At 59.9% G+C, this 19,478-nt stretch overlaps 1 protein-coding gene across 1 annotated transcript; it reads right to left on the bottom strand.

Moving 5' to 3' along the window:
* On the bottom strand, positions 1,379 to 19,162 carry LOC100512905 (igLON family member 5). Its single transcript, XM_003127376.5, has 9 exons — positions 19,139 to 19,162; positions 16,592 to 16,730; positions 8,197 to 8,275; positions 7,566 to 7,798; positions 5,423 to 5,542; positions 3,984 to 4,118; positions 3,654 to 3,774; positions 2,936 to 3,090; positions 1,379 to 1,909 (listed from the first exon to the last, which is right to left on the bottom strand). The coding sequence occupies exons 1-9, from the start codon at positions 19,160 to 19,162 to the stop codon at positions 1,821 to 1,823; spliced, it is 1,095 nt and encodes a 364-aa protein (XP_003127424.3). The 3' UTR covers positions 1,379 to 1,820.

Below are 19,478 nucleotides of genomic sequence, written 5' to 3'. Positions count from 1 at the left end.
CTGCCATGATTTAAGAAGGGCTCCTCTAGATGGTAACGGTTACCCTTTGCAATTTGAGAAATGAATGACACAGAGCAAAAAAGAAAGCCGCTCAGGGAATAATCCAGAGGAAGGCCTGGAAGCAAAATACAGCTTGGGTGGAGAAAAGCAGGGATGAAAGTCTGGACGGAGGACAGAGAGCTGACAGAGTCAAACACACGGCTTTGAAAGGTCACGATGGAAGATTTGAACTGTATCTCCAGGGCCACAAGGCAGCCACAAAGGTTTAAAGAGAAGAAGGACAGGCAGAGCTTTGAAAGGCGTTTATTGGTGTGGTGGTCTCAACACTCCCCATGAGTCGGAACACACGGCCCCCAGGGCCCCCACCCGCCCCCCCCTCGCATCCCTCCCCCTCCCCTCCCCGTCCCCCGGACCCTGGGAATGGAAGACAATGTGGGATGGGGCCCACGCCCCCGTCTGAGGTACAGTCACTGCCCCTCGACGCCCCTGCCCCTGCTCTGCCCTCTCCCCCATCCCAAGCTCTGGGTGGCCTAGTTCAGGGTGGGTGTTTCTAGAGGGTCTCCCGGGAATCGGAGCCGGTGACCTGGCATCTTGGTCTGGGCTCAGGATGTCTGTGTGATGTCTCCCCCCGCCGCCCCTCTGTGACTGGGGCGTGCCTACAATCTGAGCTGATGTCACAGCCTCAGCGTCCCTTCCTGACCAAGTCGGCCCATCCTTGGGGGAACTACAGCGGGTCACCGGCTGCAGGACAGCTGGAGACAGGGGGCTATTGCTGGTCACCGTTGCTGGTGGGTGTGCGTGTCTGAGTGTGTGTGAGGGCGGTCAGGTCAGCCTTGGGGAGGGTCGGTTGGCGGAGAAGCCAGGGAGGGGTCCTGTGAGTGGGCTGCGGGGGGCGCTGCCGGGGGCCGCGGGGAGCGGGGGTGGGGTAGGGCAAAGCACTGAGACAGACGGGTGGCCACAGGCGCCTGCCTGCCAGTTGGATGGAAGCACCGATCGGCCCAGGAAGGGGCCAGAAAGTCCAAGGGGAGGAGGGAGGGAAGGCGGGAGGGAAGGTCTCAGGCCGCTGAGCGGGGGGTGGAGCCTCTGGCTCTGGGCAGCAGCGGGCGGTTGGCACGGGGGGGGGGGGGGGGAGGCCCGGAGCCAGGATGGAGATCCTGCACCTGCTCGCTGAGGCTGAGGGACAGCTTGACAAGCCAGCGCGATGCCCCTCCCGCTGCCAACCTGCCCAGGAGACAGCCTGTCCCGGGGAGGGGAGGGGCGGTGTGCGTGCATATACTGGGAAAGCGGGGAAGCCTGGCAAAAACCTCTCCTGGCAGCTTCTAGCACGGGGCCCCCATCGCTCCCTCCAGCCGAGGCGAGAGCCAGCGGGTTGGGGGCAGTGGACCTGGGGGGTGTCGAGGAGGGACGCGTGTGCTTGAGCCCTTTCCCGCCCACCCACCCAGCCACACACACACAAACACACACACACTCACCTCACACTCCCACGCCCACTACGCACACGCGATCCAGTTGCCAGCCTGAGCTAAGAGAGGGGTGTGGGGTGGCCGGGGGGTGGGTCACATTTGGAAGGGTGAACGGTGGCGAGAATGGCTGTAGAAAGATGCATAATTTTGCGTTATCCCTCACAGTGATGGGTTCTCTAAAGAGCTTTCCTCCTGCTCCTTTTCCTCTCTTCTTCCTCCGTGGCCGAGAGCCCCTCCGCCGCCTCCTCCTCCTCCTCGAGACCCATGGCGCTTGCTCCCCGTTGCCTCTCGCTCTCGGCCCCAGGCCCCCCGCCGCCGCCGCCGCTGCCTAGGGAAGCAAACTGCACTGGATTCTTCCTACATCCTCCACCACAGCCAGCCCAGGGCGGAGAGGAGGGTCAGCGGCCCCGGGGGCCTCGGCGCCGAGTTTTCCAGAGATCCTGGGCCTGGGGAAAGAGAGGAGGTCATGGGCGGAGGCCTGGAGCCGGGGGACCCATGTGTGTGTCTCTCGTGGGGGTCTCGCCTCTGCTCTGGTCTCTGAGGGTCTTGTTTGAGGGTCTACCTGCTCGGGATCATTCTGGGCTTTCACTCAGTGTGCCTGCGCATCTGACCCTCTTTTAGTCTTCGCATCTGACTGATCCCTGTTCCCTCTGCCTACAAAGCTCTTCCCACAAACCCTGGCGAGCTGGCTGCTGCTTCCTCTCCAGAACCACACGCGTGGCATAAGGAGGTTCCCAGGCTAGGGGTTGAATTGGATCTACAGCTGCCCAGCCTATGCCAGAGCCACAGCAAGACAGGATCCCAGCGGTGTCTTATGACCTACACCACAGCTCACAGCAACGCCAGATTCTTAACCCACTGAGCAAAGCCAGGGATCAAACCTCATGGATACTAGTTGGGTACTTAACCTGCTGAGCCACAGAGGGAACTCCAGGGCTGACATCTTTTGACCATGCAGATCTCAAGTCCAAATGCAACCCTCTCCAGGAAACTTTCTCTGATGAGCTTACCTAAGGCTAAGCTTATTGTCTCTCAGCCCTTATGCATATCCAAAATTATTCTGCTTATTTTGTGTTTTTCATTTTATGCATGTGTCCATTTGTTTGTTGCTTTTCTATTACTGCTAGACTGTAGGCCGTACCAGTCCCTAGATCTGCAACCTACACCACAGCTCATGGCAACGCCGGATCCTTAACCCACTGAGCGAGGGCAGGGATCGAACATGCGTCCTCACGGATGCTAGTCAGATTCATTAACCACTGAGCCATGACGGGAACTCCGACCTTGCCTCTTTAGTGCATTGCTGTCTCCCTGGCCCTTGTGGGCGCTCAGTGAATGTCGGTGGAAGAAATGGCTTTCTGGCCCAGTCGCGTTGCTTCTGCATCTCAACGTGCGGCAAGAGCCTGCGGCGCCACCTCCCCGGCCCCGCCCACGCGGCCCGGCCCCGCCCCTCCCGCCTCTCAGGGACGCACGCAGGAGCCGCATGGAGGCGCTGGACGTCCCCAGCCGGTTGGCTGCGCGGCAGGTGTAGTTGCCGTAATGCCGGGCGCTCACGTTGGCGAAGAGAAGCATCGAGCGGGTGCGCTCCGTCTGCACCTTCAGGCCCTCGGCCGTGCCACTGCTCAGCCTGCCGAGGAGCCGGGTCAGGGGCCAGGGCGCAGGACCCCGGCCCGGGACCCCCTCCAGCCGGAAACCCCAGCCCCCCCGACTTTCAGGCTTCCCCACCCCCTGGGGACCATTCCTTCTGTCCCCCACCCCGGCAACCCGACCTTCGGGTTCTAGCTCCCCAGGGATGCCGGGCCACTCCCACTGATGCCCCTCTCCGGGTACCCCAGCCCTCAGGGCCACTGGATTCTCCCAGGATCTGTCCCCAACCGCTAGGGGCTCCCATGCCCCGCTGGATCCCAGACCCACGGGTCTCCGACAGCTTCCCTAGATCCTCAGCATCGACCTGGATCCCAGGCCTTCCTGAGGAGCCCGAGAAGACCAGGCTCCGGTATTCATCATCCTGGGGCCCCGTTTCCAACAAGTCACCCCAGTTTCCCTAGAGCCCCATGGACGCCAACACCTAGACGCTGGACCCCTAGTTCTCAGGACCTAGTTCTTTGCTCCCTCTGCCCGATTCCCCACAGTCTAAAGGGCTAGGGACGACAGCCCCCACCCGCCCCGCAGCCCCAGCGCCGTCCTCACAGCCTGTCATCCTTGTACCACTGGAAATCTGCGGGGGGCACGGCCATGGCTTCGCAGCGCAGGAGGGCGGCCCGGCCCAGGGCCGTGCGGGCGCTGGTCACGTCCGTGATGGTTGGAGGATCTGGCGAGGGACAGAGGCCAATGAATTCTCCTAGCTACGTGGGGACGAAGGGGTCCCGCCGGCCAGCCCCCTCCCCCCTAGGAGTCCAGGTCTAAATCCTCAGACCCCCTTCCTCCCGAGACCCACCCCCTTCCTCTGCCCTCACATCCTCCCTCCCCCGGGACCCAGGGTCCGCCCCACTTTCGGGCCCAGTGCCAGCGGGCGCTCACAGTTGACTGTGACCAACACGCGGCGGCTGTCGGGCACGGAGTTAACCCCGTTGTGTGTCACGCATTCGTATTCCCCGGCCTGGCCTCGCTGGATGTCGGAAATCTCCAGGATCTCGCCTTCGGAGGTGAAGCCGTCTGTGGGGGGCGGGGGCGGGGGCGGGGCCAGACACAAACACTTAACACGGGACAACACGGGCACAACACGGACACACATCAGCGGGGCGGACACCGCAGGGCCTGGAGTGCCCGGGTCAGTGGCAGGGGGAGGGGGCTGGGGGGTGGGGACCTCCTGCTAAGGGTGGGCCCTAGAATTTGGGGGTTAAGGGGATACAGTGAGCTGGGAGGCCATAACTCAGGTTATGGGGCTCACGGGATCCAGTGGGAAGAGTCCTAGGATCTTGAAGCTCAGAAAGATCCAGAAAATACAGACCCAGTGGAGGAGGGGTTCTGGGATCTAGTCCTTGGCATCCAAGGACTCAGGATCTGTTGACTGGGATCAGCAATCCAGGCGCCTGGAGTCTTATGGCAGGTCGCCGGGCTCAGAAGATTCTTTGGGACTCAGAGCATCCGGGGATGCAGGATCTTGAGACCAGGGCTGTGGGGCTCAGATGAACCAGTAGGGGAGGATCCAAGGATCCGAGACCTAGTTCTTGGGTTCTGGAGTCCCAGGAGATCTAGTAACTGGCATCATTGGTTTCCAAAGAGCTGGCGAGGGAGGATCTAGGGATCTGGGAAACAGTGGTGGAGATCCAGGTAAAAGGGGCCACAGGCGAGGCCTGGGATCTGGAAAGGCCCGTTCCAGCACCTGGGCACTCGGAGGGCAGCCCTGGTCCTCGCCTCCACCTTTGGCATTACTTGAAGGGCTTGGGAAGACAGACGGTGGTGATGATGGGGGGAGGGCGGTTCGGACTTGTTAAGGCCGGGTAGGCCCCAGAGTGTGCATTTCTGGCAAGTTTCCAGGTGATGCTGATGCTGGGGACACACTCGGAGAACCGCTCGCCCAAGGCATTCAGCAGAGATGCAGTGATGTGAGCAGAAGACGGGCACATGGGCCGAGGCCGTGGCCGTAACCTGGCTCTGGCCATCTAGTGGCGGGGGGGGGGGGGGGGGGCGGGGCGGGGGGGCTCTGAGGCCCGGAGAACCCTGTGACCTGGCGGCGGGGAGAGACTGAGGCTACTGGGATCTAGCAGGTGATGTGGAGGGAAAAACCCAGGCCTGGGCTGGCAAGTGGTGAAGGCGCTAAGGCCCTGTGGTCTGCAGGAGATCAGGGGCCAGGGTGGGAGCGGGAAGTCCAGTCATAGCAATGGGGCGGGGGGGGGGCGGGGGGAGCAGAGGAGGAGGAGGGGAGGCGCTGGGGACCTGGCTGGGGGCGTGGGCGACAGAGGGGCCCAGATGGTGGAGCAGGGAAAGGCGCTTTTGGCTGGGATTGGGGTCCTCACCTCGGAGCTGCCTCCAGGTCACCGTGGGCTCCGGCCGCCCCACGGCCAGACAGAGCAGATTCACATTGTTCCCCTCGTTCACGGTCACGGGCGAAGAGATGTTCACGATGCGGGCGGGGACTGCAGGCGAGAGGGTGGGTCAGTGAGAGGCTGGGGGTGGGCTCCTCCTCCCTCAGACCCAGGGGTCCAGCCCCCAGCCCCTCCTCCCTCAGACCCAGGATCCAGCCCCAGCCCCTCCTCCGTGAGACCCTGGGTCCGGCAGACATTCCTCTTTCGGTAGGAATTCCTCTGTGTATTCGCCTCCCTCTGTGTCTGGTTCCTTCTCCAGCTGCTGGTCTGTCTCAGTCTCTGTCTCTCTCCACCTTCCTCCCAACCTGATTCCTCTCTTCTGTCTCCTGGTCCCAATTCCTCCCTCCCTGTCTCCCTCTCTCCTTTTCTTTTGCTTTTTCGGGCTGCACACGCAGCATATGGAAGTTCCCAGGCGGAGGTTGAATCAGAGCTACAGCTGCCAGCCTAGCCTACACCACAGCCACAGCAAATCGGGTTCTAAGCCGAGTCTGCGACCTACACCACAGCTCACAGCAATGCCGGATCCTTAACCCACTGAGCAAGGCCAAGGATCGAACCTGAGTCCTCATGGATACTAGTCGGGTTTGTTACCGCTGGGCCACGATGGGAACGCCTCCCTGTCTCTATTTTTATTTATTTATTACTATTAATTAAAAAATTAATTTCTTTAACTAATGGTTGTAGGGTGCTTACTGTGTGTAAGCTTACCCTGTTCTGAGTGTTTTATAAAAATTCACACATTAGGGAGTTCCCATTGTGGCGCAGGGGAAATGAATCCGACTAGTATCCATGAAGATCGAGGTTCCATCCCTGGCCTTGCTCAGTGAGCCGGGGATTTGGCGCTGCCGTGAGCTGTGGTGTGGGTCACAGACGCAGCTCGGATCCCGCACTGCTGTGGCTGTGGTGTAGGCTGGCAGCTACGGCTCCAATTAGACCCCTAGCCTGGGACCCTCCATATGCTGCAGGTGCTGCCCCCCCCCAAAAAAAATTCACCCATTAAACCCTAACCCCACCACCAGCCTTTGGGGTGGGTGTAGTACACGCCTCGATTCTAACACAGCCATCTTCCGCCTCAGCCTCTACACCCTGCTTGACTAGTTCTCCAGTCAGGGTGGCCTTGCAGTATAGACACCAGAGTTTAAGCGGCAGAAGCTGGGTTTTTTCGGTTCCAGCAGGGCGTGAAATAAAGGCGCCCCTTCCACCTGACCACGTCTTGGATTCGATGCAGGATGGCATCATCTCTGTTCCGCAGAGGAGGAGTCCGAGACCGCCTGGGGTCTCTGGGGCCCTTGGTGGGCTGCTCGCTGGTGGCAGCAAGGTCGGAACGGGGCAGGGGTGGGGTGGGGGATCCAGTTCCCAGGTCGGGTTTGTCCCCGGGTCCCTGTCTCTCCAGGTGCTCCCTGCCCTCCAGCGCACCGCTGGCCCCCTCCTCAGATCCCCGCAGCCCCACATCTCCCACTCCGCGCATCCAGCCCCCACACGTGCTATGCCTTTTCTGGGACCAGCCCTGCACCCAGTTGAAGGTCTCAGCTCAGGCATTAGATCTGGGAAGCTGCCTCCCTTGGAAAGTCACCTCTGAAGGGGCAGGGACAGCCTGCGGGTGTCTCCTCTATCCCCAGGGCGTGGAGCAATGCCCACCCATAGGAGGTGCTCAATAAACAGAGCTGACACGCAGTTCCCGCTGTGGCGCAACAGAAACGAATCCAAAGAGGAACCATGAGCTTGCGGGTTTGATCCCTGGCCTCGCTGAGTGGGTTCAGGATCCGGCCATGCTGTGGCTGCGGGGTAGGCTGGCAGCTGTAGCTCCAATCAGACCCCTAGCCTGGGAACCTCCATGTAACGCGGGCGCGGCCCTAAAAAGCAGGAAGAAAAAAGCCCCCCAAAAGCAGAGCTGAGCCAGCGACTGCACTGTCCTGCCCTAGACTTGGTTCGTGACGTCCCCCCTCCGCTTGGCCGGAATCCGTGAGCGCAGGGCGTGTGCCTGCCTGCCCCACGGTTGTGCCCCTGGGATCGGCGAGGACACGAGGGTCCCCTCCTCCACTGCCGGGGTCCTGGGGCCCCGGGGCGGGCTCACCGTGGACGATGAGGTACACCTGAGTGGTGTAGGGCTGGCGGCGGGTCTGGAAGGAGCAGGTGTAGAGGCCCTCGTCGCCCAGCCCCACCTGCGTGATGAGGATGGAGAACTCCTCGGGCGTGTTGGTCAGCAGCCGCACCCGCGGGTCGCTGGTCCAGCGGTCGTTGCCCGCGTACAGGATGTTGGAGCGGTTCAGCCAGGCCACTCGGGTCACATGCTCGTCGATGAAGCAGCTGGCGGGAAGGGCGAGGGCGGGGCGGTTCGTCTCCCCCCTCCAACCTGGCGCTCCAGCCCCCCCCCCCCGGTGGGGCTTCGGGGTGGGGGAGGCAAGCCCACCGCTGGTCTGCAGTCCTCACAGGCAGCGAGGCCTGCGCCCACCTTCCCGTCTCCACGGCCAGGCGGTCACAGTGGGTCACGCTGTCCATGCTCAGGGCGCGAGCGCAGACTCGAATCCTCACTACCGCCCAGGCGGTGGGCCCTGCTCCTCCACCCATTTGACAGATGAGGGCACAGAGGCCCAGGGGTAGCGCCTCTCCCCTGATGGGGGAGGGCCGGGCTGTGCCTTCGCGTCAGGAGCGGCGCCCCCCAAAGGAAAGTCAGGGGGCGGCAGGTAGGAAGGACAAGGCCCTACCTGAGCGTGGCGTTGTCGCCTTCACATACAGTGTAGTTGTCTGCGGGGGAGCTGAACTCCAGGCTCTGGGATAGCAGCCCTGCGGAATGGAGGGCGCTCAGCTCGGCCGGGGCCGGGACAGTACAGGTGAGCACACAAACACGTGTACACACGTGTGCAGACGTGCACACACAAGGATCTGCAGACACAGGCATTTCCCACCCCCGCCCGCACACACGTTCACTGAGACACACTCAGAGCAGACACACACAGCATGTACCTCCCACAAGCCCACAGGGACCCACCCAGACCCTGACACACAAACCTACACACCTCCAGAGACGCTGAGACAACAGCCCAGCATGGCACACAAACACACGTACACCAAGGCTCACATGTACACAGAGATGCTACGTGCAGATGTGCACACACTGACAGACACACAGATTCACAAGTACAGAAATGCATGTGCAAATACACACGCATGGACACGCGTACACACACACATGTCCACACGTGTCCACACAGGCACTCGCATGTTCACAAACAGCGTACAGACACACATACACAGATTCACGAACAGATATGTACACACACATTCGCACGTACAAGCTCAGAGACAGGTACAGATGCCACAGACACACACAAGTGCACACAGGAATTCAGAAATACATGGGAGGACACACACACAGAGCCAGCCACCCAGAGACTCACAAAGGCAAACGCGCACACACAACACAGCCACATTCGTATGTCCACGCAGACACACATCTATCGCAGGCGCCCAGTGCACCCGAAGGTGTGAAGTACAGATCCCCACAAACCTCTGCAGACCCCGCGTCTACACACACTCCCTCGCCCGTGTGCCCATGCCCAGCGGGGCTCCCTGGTGCGGGCGCATGCCCACGCCGGCCTGCGCACTCCAGTGCCCCAGCGCCTGGCAGAGCCCCCACCCCGACCCATTCATCTCTCTGTGGACCGTGGCCAGCGGCTGGACCGGGGCCAGGGAGTGGGGGCTGGGCATGCGGAGGCGGCGGATGGAGCTGCACCAGGCAGGCAGGAGGAGGCAGCCAGATGACCTTGGACGCCTGGGGAGGGACGGCCTGACGCAGGGCTGCCCTGGTCCCCGCCCCAGGATGAGAGCTAATGAACCTAACGAATTAATTGCCTGTGCAGCCCCAATGACTCCCAGAGGCCCACTCTGTCTGCAGCCCCCCAGGACGCAGCTGGGGGCAGAGTCAGCGCAGTGGGCTGGCCAGACCCTGGGATCGGCGGCCTGAGCCCTGCAGCCCTTCACCTTGGGCACCCCGGGGCCAGAGCGGCCTCTGCGCTCTGAACACCCTTCCTGAGCCATGCAGAGTGGACGCGGCCCTCGTAACGGGAGGGGCGGCCAGGGGACAGACGCACACAGACACCAGGGCCTGGGAAAGACGCACAGAGCCAGCTCCCCAGCCGGCAAATAATCCCCCGCGCTTCAATGGGCCCTGCTCTGAGGGACAGGAGCTCATGCTCCGGCTGACGCACAAGCCTGGGACGCACACCCGGGAGAAGGTCAGACGGAAAAGACAGTTCTCTTGCAGACGCACTCCTATCAGCCACCAGAGGGCCAGCTCCAGGCCAAGCAGCCACGGCACCCTGACTCGCCCCACCGCGTACAACCGGATCCACACCGCTACCCGGACACCAGCAGTGCCCCCAATGCATGTGGAAAATCTACACACGGCTACAGCCCTACCCAGAGGCTGTCTCTCTCTCTTTCTGTTTGTCCATCTCTCTCTCTCTCTCTCTCTCTCTCTCTCTCTCTCACACACACACACACACACACACACATGCTGGCCTAATCAGTCACGGTGACACTACCAGCCAGAGGGCCATGCTCATCCCCACCCCTCACTCTGGAAAGTCATGCGTGAAGCTGTGGCTTGTGCAATGAAACAGCGACACCAGCACAGCCTCTCAAATACAAAGGGGATGCCGTGGGCCAAGAATCGGGTGCAGGCAGTCACGCTGTCACCCTCGATCAGATCACACACAACCACATCCACACATACACACACACCCCCATCCCACAGGATCTGTCATAGTCCTGGTCATGCACATCTGAGACCAGGTGGCTGGATGATTCTTCGTGGTAGGGCCGTCCCTGTGCAATGTAGGATGTTTGGCTGCACCCCTGGCCTTGACCCCTAGATGCCAGTAGGTCCCCAACCAAAATGCCTCTGGACATTGCCAGCTGCCTCCTAGGGGGCAAAATCCCCCCCACCCCTTTCAGCCCTGGGACAGCCATTGTCCAAGGGTAAAGGAGGACTGGGGTGGACAGGGAGCTGTCCAAGGTCCCCCCCAAAGCTGCAGGGAAGAACCCGGGCTCCTGCGCTCAGCCTAGGGCCCTGGGGTGGGGTGTGGACCTCACAGAGACAGGCAGGATCTTAATCGGGTCCCAGCAGACAGGAAAACAGACAGACACAGATGCACGCCTTGCTGGCGGGATCTTCCCAACATTCAAAGCGGCCCCCGCCCCTCAGCCTGGCATCGGAGCCCTGGCGTGACTCTCCAGCCTCTTCGCCCACAGCGTCGCCCAGCTCTGCCTTCTTTACCTAATTTTTGCCATTAGCATTGATTTACAGTGTCCCCCGCTGTTTCCCCTCCAAACGCTCCTCCTTCTCCGGGGACCTAGTCCATGGTCCTGTCTTAGGAGGGATGGCCCACTCTGCCCTGCTCCCAGGGCATCGTGGATCAGAGTCGTCTGCCCGCCCCCACCCCCCGCCACCTGCTCCTCCAGGGCAGGGCCGGGCTCAGGCCATCTGTGTCCCCAGCACACCCAGCTGGGCCCCGGCTGAGGGCAGTCTCGGGAGATGAGTAATGAAGTTATCTCAAGTGGGTCTTTCATTCCGGGTCTGTGTGTCTATAAATTTGCATGTCTGCATAGCTATCTCACCTTGGTTCCCAGACTGCAGGATCAGGAGGCGCCTTCGTGCTGGGTGAGCTGGGGTGGGACCCTTGCCCTCTCTGGGCCTTAGCAATTGGGACCTTTAGCCATTCCACCACCCTCTCTGTCGCTGGGCCCAGCCTCTCCCTCTGCCACAGTCCCAGTGACCCTGGATCGTGTCTGGGTTTGCCTTCCCCACCGGATGCAAGCATCTCAGGTCAGGAACTGGGCCTGAGCCACCTCCAGCATCACCCAGCTCAGGGTCTGGCCCACAGGAGGTCTCAGGAGATGTTTTTTTGTTTGTTCGTTTCTTTGTTTTTAACGGCTGCACCTGTGACGTATGGAAGTTCCTGAACCAGGGGTGGAATCCGAGCCGCAGCTGCAGCCTATGCCATAGCTGTGGCAATGCCAGGTCTGTAACCCACTGTGCTGGGCTGAGACTCGACCTGCTGCCTCTGCAACGACCCAAGCTGCCGCATTCAGATTCTTCTTTTTGCATTTCATGGCTGCACCCACAGCCTATGCAGGTTCCCAGGCTAGGGGTCCAATCACAGCTATAGCCACTGGCCCACACGAGGGCCACGGCAATGCGGTATCCAAGCACATGTGTGAACTACACCAGAGCGCATGGCAACGCCGGATCCCTAACCCACTGAGCGAGGCCAGGGATCGAACCCACATCCCCATGGATGCTAGTCGGGTTCGTCGACCACTTAAGCCATGACAGGAACTCCCTGCAGCCAGATTCGTAACCCACTGCACCACAGCGGGAACTCCAAGAGATGTTTAATACATAAATACACAAGCTAGTGCACATGAGGTTCCGTCCGCAGCAATTCTGCTTGGAAAACTCTGACTCCCCACTCCTTCCAGCCCTAGCTGTGTCCCCACAACTGGACTCCCTCCATCAGAGCTCAGATCACACTGTGGTGGCTGTGTCTGTCTCCCCCATTGGACTGTAAGTTTCTTGACAGCAGAGCTTGGGTCTGCTTCAGGTCTGCGTCCTCAGCATCTCCCAGGGCAAGACTTGGGCCAGAAAGCCTTGGGACATATTTGTTGAATGAGTGAATGTAAAGGGCTGCCCGCAACATGCTTCTCCAACTCCCGACCTCCTACTCATTCTTCAAAACCCCAATGCAAATGCCCCCTCTGCCAGAGGAACCTCACTGACTATTCAAGGCAGAGAGTCCTCACTCTCTCTCCTGGGTACCTTCTGACTCAACTGGGACAGTGTCCAGGGGCGTCTCTTCTATTTGACCTGGAGTTCCCCAAGGGCCTGAATCTTTTTCTTTTCTTTTCTTTTCTATTAGGGCTGCATTCACAGCATATGGAAGTTCCCAGGCTAGAGGTCAAATCAGAGCTGCAGTTGCTGGCCTGCACCACAGCCATGACAATGCTAGATCCGAGCTGCATCTGTGACCTACACCACAGCTCACAGCAATGCTGGATCCTTAACCCACTGAGCAAGGCCAGGGATCGAACCTGCCTCCTCCTGGATACTAGTTGGATTCGTTTCTGCTGCGCCACAACGGGAACTCCCTTTGAGGGCCTGAATCTTGGCTGTGTCCCCCAGAACTGGGCTTAGCTCCGAGGAGGGAAACTGTTTCACTGTTTGGAGAGGGAATGCTTAAGTCTAGAGACAGGATGAGAAAGCCCTGAGGAGCCTGCGCTGGGTGACCTCCGGCCAGTTGGAGCCTCAGTTTCCCCAACTGTAGAAAGGGGAAAAACGGCAGTTCTTCCCTTGGAGGATATTCGGTCAAGGATTCCACGAGAACATGCAGGCAAAATGTCTAGTGCTTAGCATGCAGAAAGGGCCCCATAAATGCTAGCTACTTCTAACAGTGCCTTCTTTTTAAGGAAACATCTATTGTTATCTCAGGTTCCGAGTTGGTCCCCGGAGGTGGGAGGAGGGGGAAGGCTGTAGGTCTCTCTATGCCCAGCACCGCCCCCCCAAGTCAGCAACTCCCATACAGATGCCCTGTCAGCATCTCCTCTGTCACAACCAGGCTAGCACTGGGGAGTGGGGCTGCCTGGGTTTAAATCCCAGCTGTGCCACTGGGGTGCACAAATTGACTTCCTCTCCCTGGGACTCAGTGTCCCCATCTGTAAACAGGGACGTCGGGGGGGAGTGACAGGGGTCACCCAAGCAAGGGTTCAAAACACACCTACTAGTTAAGCGCCTACAAACAGCTCTATGTATGTGGCTGATGGGCCGGTTATGTGGCAGGTGTCAGCCTGGGATCAGATCTGAGTGCGGTTGCTACCTCACCACCGCTGCTGCAGCTGCATCCTTGAACCCACGGTGCCAGGCCAGGGATCGAACCTTGTGTCCTGGCGCTGAGGAGACACTGCCAATCCCGGTGCGCCACAGCGGGAACTCCTTCTTTTACTTTCTTTTGGCTGTTCCCCTGCCAGGGATCAAACCCATGCCACAGCAGTGAGAACGCCAAGTCCTTAACCACTAGGCCACCGGGGAACTCCCCTAGGTCCTTCTTATGACTGATGCCTGGAGTCCGGAAGATGAGCCAAGAACTCTGGAACTTTCCACATGCTGGCTGTTCCTTTCTGCTGGTTCCCACCGCAGGGCCTTTGCCTCTGCCATTCCCTGGAGAGCTTTCCAAGGCTGATTCCACACACGCCCCCTTCAGTCTGAACTCCACTCGGCTGTGAACTCCCACAAGGCCAGCTGTCTGCCGAGTCATTCTCTTCGTTACTGGCCACACTCTGAAATGACCTGTTTACCTATTTGCTTGTTAGGTTTGGTTTTAGTTTGTTGATCTCTCTCCATCCCACCAGGACGCCAGCTCTGTGAGGGCAGGAACGTCACCTGCTCCCTCACTGCTGGGTTTATAGATTCCTAGTGTCCGGAACAGTGACCCTCTGCTCAGTATGTACAGCTTGAATGAGCGGATGAGGCAGAGCCCACAGGCTGGATAAACAGGGTGCCCAGGGCGGGGTGGGGGGACTCCTGGAGAACAGTCCCCACACCCGGGTTCATCCCGTCCCCGCTCCATCTAATATGGCAAAGGAACAGCCCCAAATCACCTGCTGCAGCTACTCTTGTAAATAGATGCGTGTGTGTGTGCGTGCGTGCGTGTGTGTGTGTGTGTTGGCATAAAACAAAAATTAGTAAAGATGAAACAGTATCTAGAGATGCTGGGGAGGTGGAGTTAAGTGGGGAAAAGCCAGTTGCAGAGAAATGGCTTTATTTTGTTTCTATCTTGGGAAAACCATCAACACACTAACCAATCCCTTACAGATGCTGAACTGTGCTGTGTCGGACCGTGGGAGGCTGGGTTTGGTGAGGGGGGGACATGGTGGGGATTTTGCTCTTCTGCCCGTCTGTGGTGGATGGTTCACTTGTCTGCGTTCCTCTCGTAATTTGGAAGACATCGAATGAATAAAAGACAGGAGGAGATGCAATTTGGCATATCTTCCACCGGCTTTTTCTCAGACAGCCCCAGCTGTCAGGGGGTGGTGGGTGGGCGCGGCTGTCTTTCTGCCACCCTAACACTGTCTCAGCTCATCACACCCGCCCCCCTCTCCGCCCCAGCCCTCTTGCACACAGTTCTCAGATGGGGGACCCGAGGCCCAGAGGTGGGAATGGACTTAACCTAGATCACAGACCACCTCCTGGCCCCGCTAAGCGCCCTCGCCCGGCCCGTGTGAACAATGGGGTTTCGAGGGTTCTGAACAGGAGAAGTGGATGGAAAGAAAGTGGGAAGTCATTTCGAGAGTCACGGGAGGGAGAGAGGAAAGCCGGGAGGCGCGTGGAGGAGGGAGAAGGCCAGAGACTAGGAAAGGACAAGGACGGAGATGAACGACCGAGATGGGACGCGAGTTCCCAGAAGCAGAGGAGGACAAGGCGCCAGCGAGGGTCTAGGGACACACACGTGGGGCGACAGGGAGACGCAGTTCCAGAGGCGGAGAGGGACAGATGTGAGATTGTGCTGAGCCCAGCAGGGATGGAGAGATGGGGACCCAGAGACAGAGACAGCCGGAATGTCACCCAGAGCTAGGGAGCCTCCGGAAATGGCCGAGACGTGAGAGAGACCTACCGACAAGTGACAGAGACCAACAGACACAGACAGGCAGGCAGAAGAAAGTCAGACAGTGATTCAGACGGGTCAGGAGGGAGGGGCGCGCAGACCGTCTGCACCATCACGGATTAGGAGCCCCCCCCCACTCCCCTCCCCAAGCAGTCTGCGTGCTCCGGCGGGGTTGGTGTGACTGGGTGTCTGCAGGTGCGGCTCTGGTCCGGTTGGGTGATGGGTATTTATGTGGCTGTGTGTGACCGGTGGTGTGTGGGCGGGAGGCTCAGAGCCGCTGCCTCGCAGAGGCTGCTGGGGGTTCTAGGGAGGCTAGTGGGGGTTCTAGGCTGTCCCCAAATGTGTACCCCTGATTCTGTGATCCTTGGTTGGGGCAGGGCCTGGGGAGAATTCTCCAGAAGCACGAATGAACCCTGCCCTCTGCCTTCCTGCTCTCCCCTCCCCTCCTTAGTCAGAAGCATCTCCTGGACCAGCCCCGGGGGTTGCCAGCCCACTGAGGGGACACAAGGTCCAGCGACATAGCTGCTAAACCCAGACTGCCAAGTTCATGGCCTGGGTCCCCCACTTTCCACTCTCCCCTTTCTGCTCTACAAAAGACCACTCCTCCCACCCCTGGACAGTGAGGGCTGCAATTAACCCTTTGGCCCCTGTTAACCCTTCCCTTCCCTCCCTTCTCAATCTGCCCACCTCTTATTCCGTCCTGACCCCAAACCAAGCTTTCCAGAGTCCCCAGACCCGCACCCCAACTTCTTGGATCTCCAGCTCCATTTCCCCCTCACACACAACGGCAACCCTCCAAATACTCACACTTTCTCCAAACCTGGACAATTCAGCTGGGGAATCTCAGCCCCTTTTCCGCACGGAGACCTGACCCCACCCCCTTTCTTTCCCGGCCTTGGGACGGTGGTCTCTGGATACCCCTGCCCCCTTGTCTTACAGACCCCGGTAAGACACCATCGCCCCACCTTTGCCCAGAAACACCTACTCCAGCCTCAGGCCAGGAGCCCCTGGGGGACCCTCTCGGGGCAAAGATGAAGACCCCCGACGGGGCATCCCTCCTCCCCCCAACCCTCAACTCAGTTCAGAGATCCTGCCCCGGTCCCCTTACTTAGCGTCTGATCCCCCTCCCTGATCCGGAGCCGCAGACTCCCGGCCCCAGGCCGGGACCTGGTGTCGGCGATCCCCTGCCCGCCCGGAGAAGCAGACCTCCGCCCCTAGGCCCAGGCTCGGCCCCCCGGAACGCGGACCCCCGCCCCCGGGCATGGATCCAGGCGTCCGAGGATCCCCTTCCCAGCCAGAGGATGCAGCCCCCGCCCCCGGGCCCCGACCTCGGCTTCTGGGGGCCTCTCCTTCCCCGCCCGGGGATGCAGCCCCCCGCCCCCAATCCCTGCCCGGGACCCTGGAGTCCCAGCCGAACCCCCCGCCCCCGGCGCTGCGGTACCTCGGCTGATGACGGCCAGGCCGGCCAGGGCGGCGGCGGCGAGAAGCCGGAGCCGGGCCCCGGGCGCAGGGGGGGCATCGCGGCAGCGGCGGCGCGAAGGGGGAGGGGAAAGGGGGGGCCGGTCCGGGGCGCGCGAGGCCTGGGGGAGAGGGGGAGGGGGAGGGGGACCCCGCCTGCGGCTGCACCGGCCCGGGGGCGGCGGGGGCGGGGGGAGGGGGCTGGGGGGGCGCGACGAGGCGGCCGGAGCTGCTGCAGACCCGGGGAGGGGGCGGCGCTGACGGGCAGGAAGGCCGACCAATCAGGGCAGGCGGGGGCCGGGGAGGCGGGGCCGAGGGGGGTTGCTAGTTGGAGGGAGAGGCCTTTGTTACTGCGGCCCGGCCCCTACCCCCTCCCGCCCCGGGCGTCCCCGCGGCTTCCCACTTCGGATCCCTGGAGCCCCGGGTCTGGGACACTTCCTGGAGCCCACCTCCCTCCTGCTTCAGATCCCAGAAATCTCGGCCCCCCGAGCCCCAAGCATCCAGGCCCCCAGCCCCTTTTCCCTTAGATCCTGGAGTCCGGTCCCCCGGTCCTCATCTTCCCCAGAGCCATGGATCAGAGCCCCGGTCCCCTCCTCCCGAGACCCAGAAATCATCGCTCCCAGCCCCCTTTCCCTGCAGCCCCAGGAGTCCTGGCTCCCAACCTCCTCCTCCCCAGGCCCAGGAGTCCAAGCTCCCAGCCCCTCCGCCCTCAGATCCAGGAATCCGGCCCCCCAGCTCCCACCTCCCCCAGGCCCAGGAATCACAGCCCCCAGCCCCCTCTGCCTGTGGAGCAGAGATCAGCTTCTCCACGTACTTTGAGGAATAACACTGACTTTGGGGGTGAAAGTTCCTTCTTCTGTCCACCCCAACCCTGCTCCCCAGCAAAACAGAGGAATGAGGAGAGATGAGGGGACCTGACCTTGGGGGAGAGAGGGTAACCCAGGGTTTAGTATGGAAAATCCCCGCTGCTCATTCTTGCACTTACTTGGCTGCATGACCTTGGACAAGCCACGTCTCCTCCCAGAACCGCGGTGTCTCCTGCAAGATGGAATCATCTCCATTTATCAAGGTTATTGGGGAAAATAAGAGAGATGCTAGGGAGCTGCTGGCTCTACCCAGGGCCCCAACCACCTGTGGTTAGTTCGTTCCTCCTTGTCCCATTATGCATCCATTTGCCAGGTACAGTCCTTCCTCCTGGCCCACCAGGGGAGGCATCCCTGTCCCCTGTCCCCCCAAACAGGCTCTGAGGCAAGAGGAGAACAACCCCTGAGCATCCTCCATGTCTGGTACAGTTGGAGGCAGGAGTTTTTGAAGTCACCCCTAGGGACCATTTTATCACAAAATCACATCCATCAGGGAGCTCCCCTTGTGGCTCAGTGGGTTAAGAACCTGATGTAATTTCTGTGAGGATGTGGGTTTGAACCCTGGCCTCGCTCAGTGGGTGAAGGATCCAGAGTTGCCATGAGCTGCATGGACCCAGTGTTGCTATGGCTGTGGTGTAGCCTGCAGCTGCAGCTCTGATTTAACCCTTAGCCCTAGCCTGTACAGAACTCCCATGTGTCACAGGGGCTACTATAAAAAGACAAAAAATTTAAAAAGGGAGTTTCCATTGTGGCTCAGTGGGTTAAGAACCTGAGTAATACCCATGACGATTCAGGTTTGATCCCTGGCCTGGCTCATTGGGTTAGGGATCCAGTGTTGCTGCAAGCTGCAGTGTAGGCACAGATGCGGCTAGGGCTCTGATTGGACCCCTAGCCTGGGAACTTCCATATGCCGCAGGCACAGCCCTTAAAAAAGAAAAGAAAAGAAAAAGAAGCACATACATCCTCAGTTGCTCCCCACCCCCCCACGTCCAATCTGCAAGAGCAGCTGGATGAGCAGCTGGATGAGGCTCCAGCATCTGCAAGAACCTCCTGAATGGATCTCCACTCCGTCCTCTCCTCCCCACCCCATCCTGAGCTGTCACGGCTCCTCTGGATGACGCTCTGACGACAGCAGCCGGTGCCCTGGTCATCCAGTCTCCATCGAGGCCTCTCTGCCTCCGCTTCAGATCAACCAGCACTGACTGTGTGCACCAGCTGAAGCCACTGGCCTGCCTCTCTCACTCTCACTCAGCTCCAGCTCCCCCGGGGCCTTGTTTCTGCTCCTTGAACAAGCCAAACTCGTCCCAGCCTCAGAGCCTTTGCACTTGCTGTTCCCTCAGCTGGAATGCTGTTCTCACCAGATGGGCACAAGACTTTTTCTTATCAATCATGTCTCACTTTTTTTTTTGTTTGTTTTTTTGTTTTTTAAGGGCTGCACTTGTGGCACATGGAGGTTCCCAGGCTAGGGGTCGAATCAAAGCTACAGCTGCCAGCCTACACCACAGTCACAGCCACGGGGGATCCGAGCCACGTCTGTGACCTGCACCACAGCTCACGCAACGCTGGATCCCTAGCCCACTGAGCAAGGCCAGGGATCAAACCTGCAACCTCATGGTTCCTAGTCGGATTTGTTTGTGCCGAGCCGCGAAGGGAACTCCAGGTCTCACGTTGAAGACGCCTTTGCTGATCATGCTGTCCAAGTAAGCCCGCCCCAAAGCCACGGCCCTCTGCAAGTTCTGTGTCCGCCGCAGACTTCACTGTTACCTTATGTTATAGGTCCACTTACTTATTTCCAAGCAAACACCCTCGGAATGTTCCCTTTCCCCCGACGCCCCACTTGCTGAATGTAAGCTTTACCCAGGCAGGGTTTTGTGGTTTTGTTTGTTTGAGGTGTAGTTGATTTATATTATATTAGTTTCAGGTGTACAACCTAGCGATTCAAAAATGTTATGGATTATACTCCATTTAAAGTTAGAAACTATTGGCTGTATTCCCTGGTGCCGTGAA

This window comes from Sus scrofa, chromosome 6 (assembly GCF_000003025.6).
Source record: "Sus scrofa isolate TJ Tabasco breed Duroc chromosome 6, Sscrofa11.1, whole genome shotgun sequence".
Classification (NCBI taxonomy): domain Eukaryota; kingdom Metazoa; phylum Chordata; class Mammalia; order Artiodactyla; family Suidae; genus Sus; species Sus scrofa.
This window is presented reverse-complemented; position numbering and strand designations above follow the sequence as displayed.

Coding starts and splice junctions, on each gene's coding strand:
- LOC100512905 (XM_003127376.5), bottom strand. CDS start 19,162: ATGATCAGCAAAGGCGTCTTCAAC. Junction 8,276..16,591: donor CCTGGCCGTCATCAGCCGAG/GTACCGCAGCGC, acceptor TCCATTCCGCAG/GGCTGCTATCCCAGAGCCTG. Junction 7,799..8,196: donor GGCGACAACGCCACGCTCAG/GTAGGGCCTTGT, acceptor CCTTCCCGCCAG/CTGCTTCATCGACGAGCATG.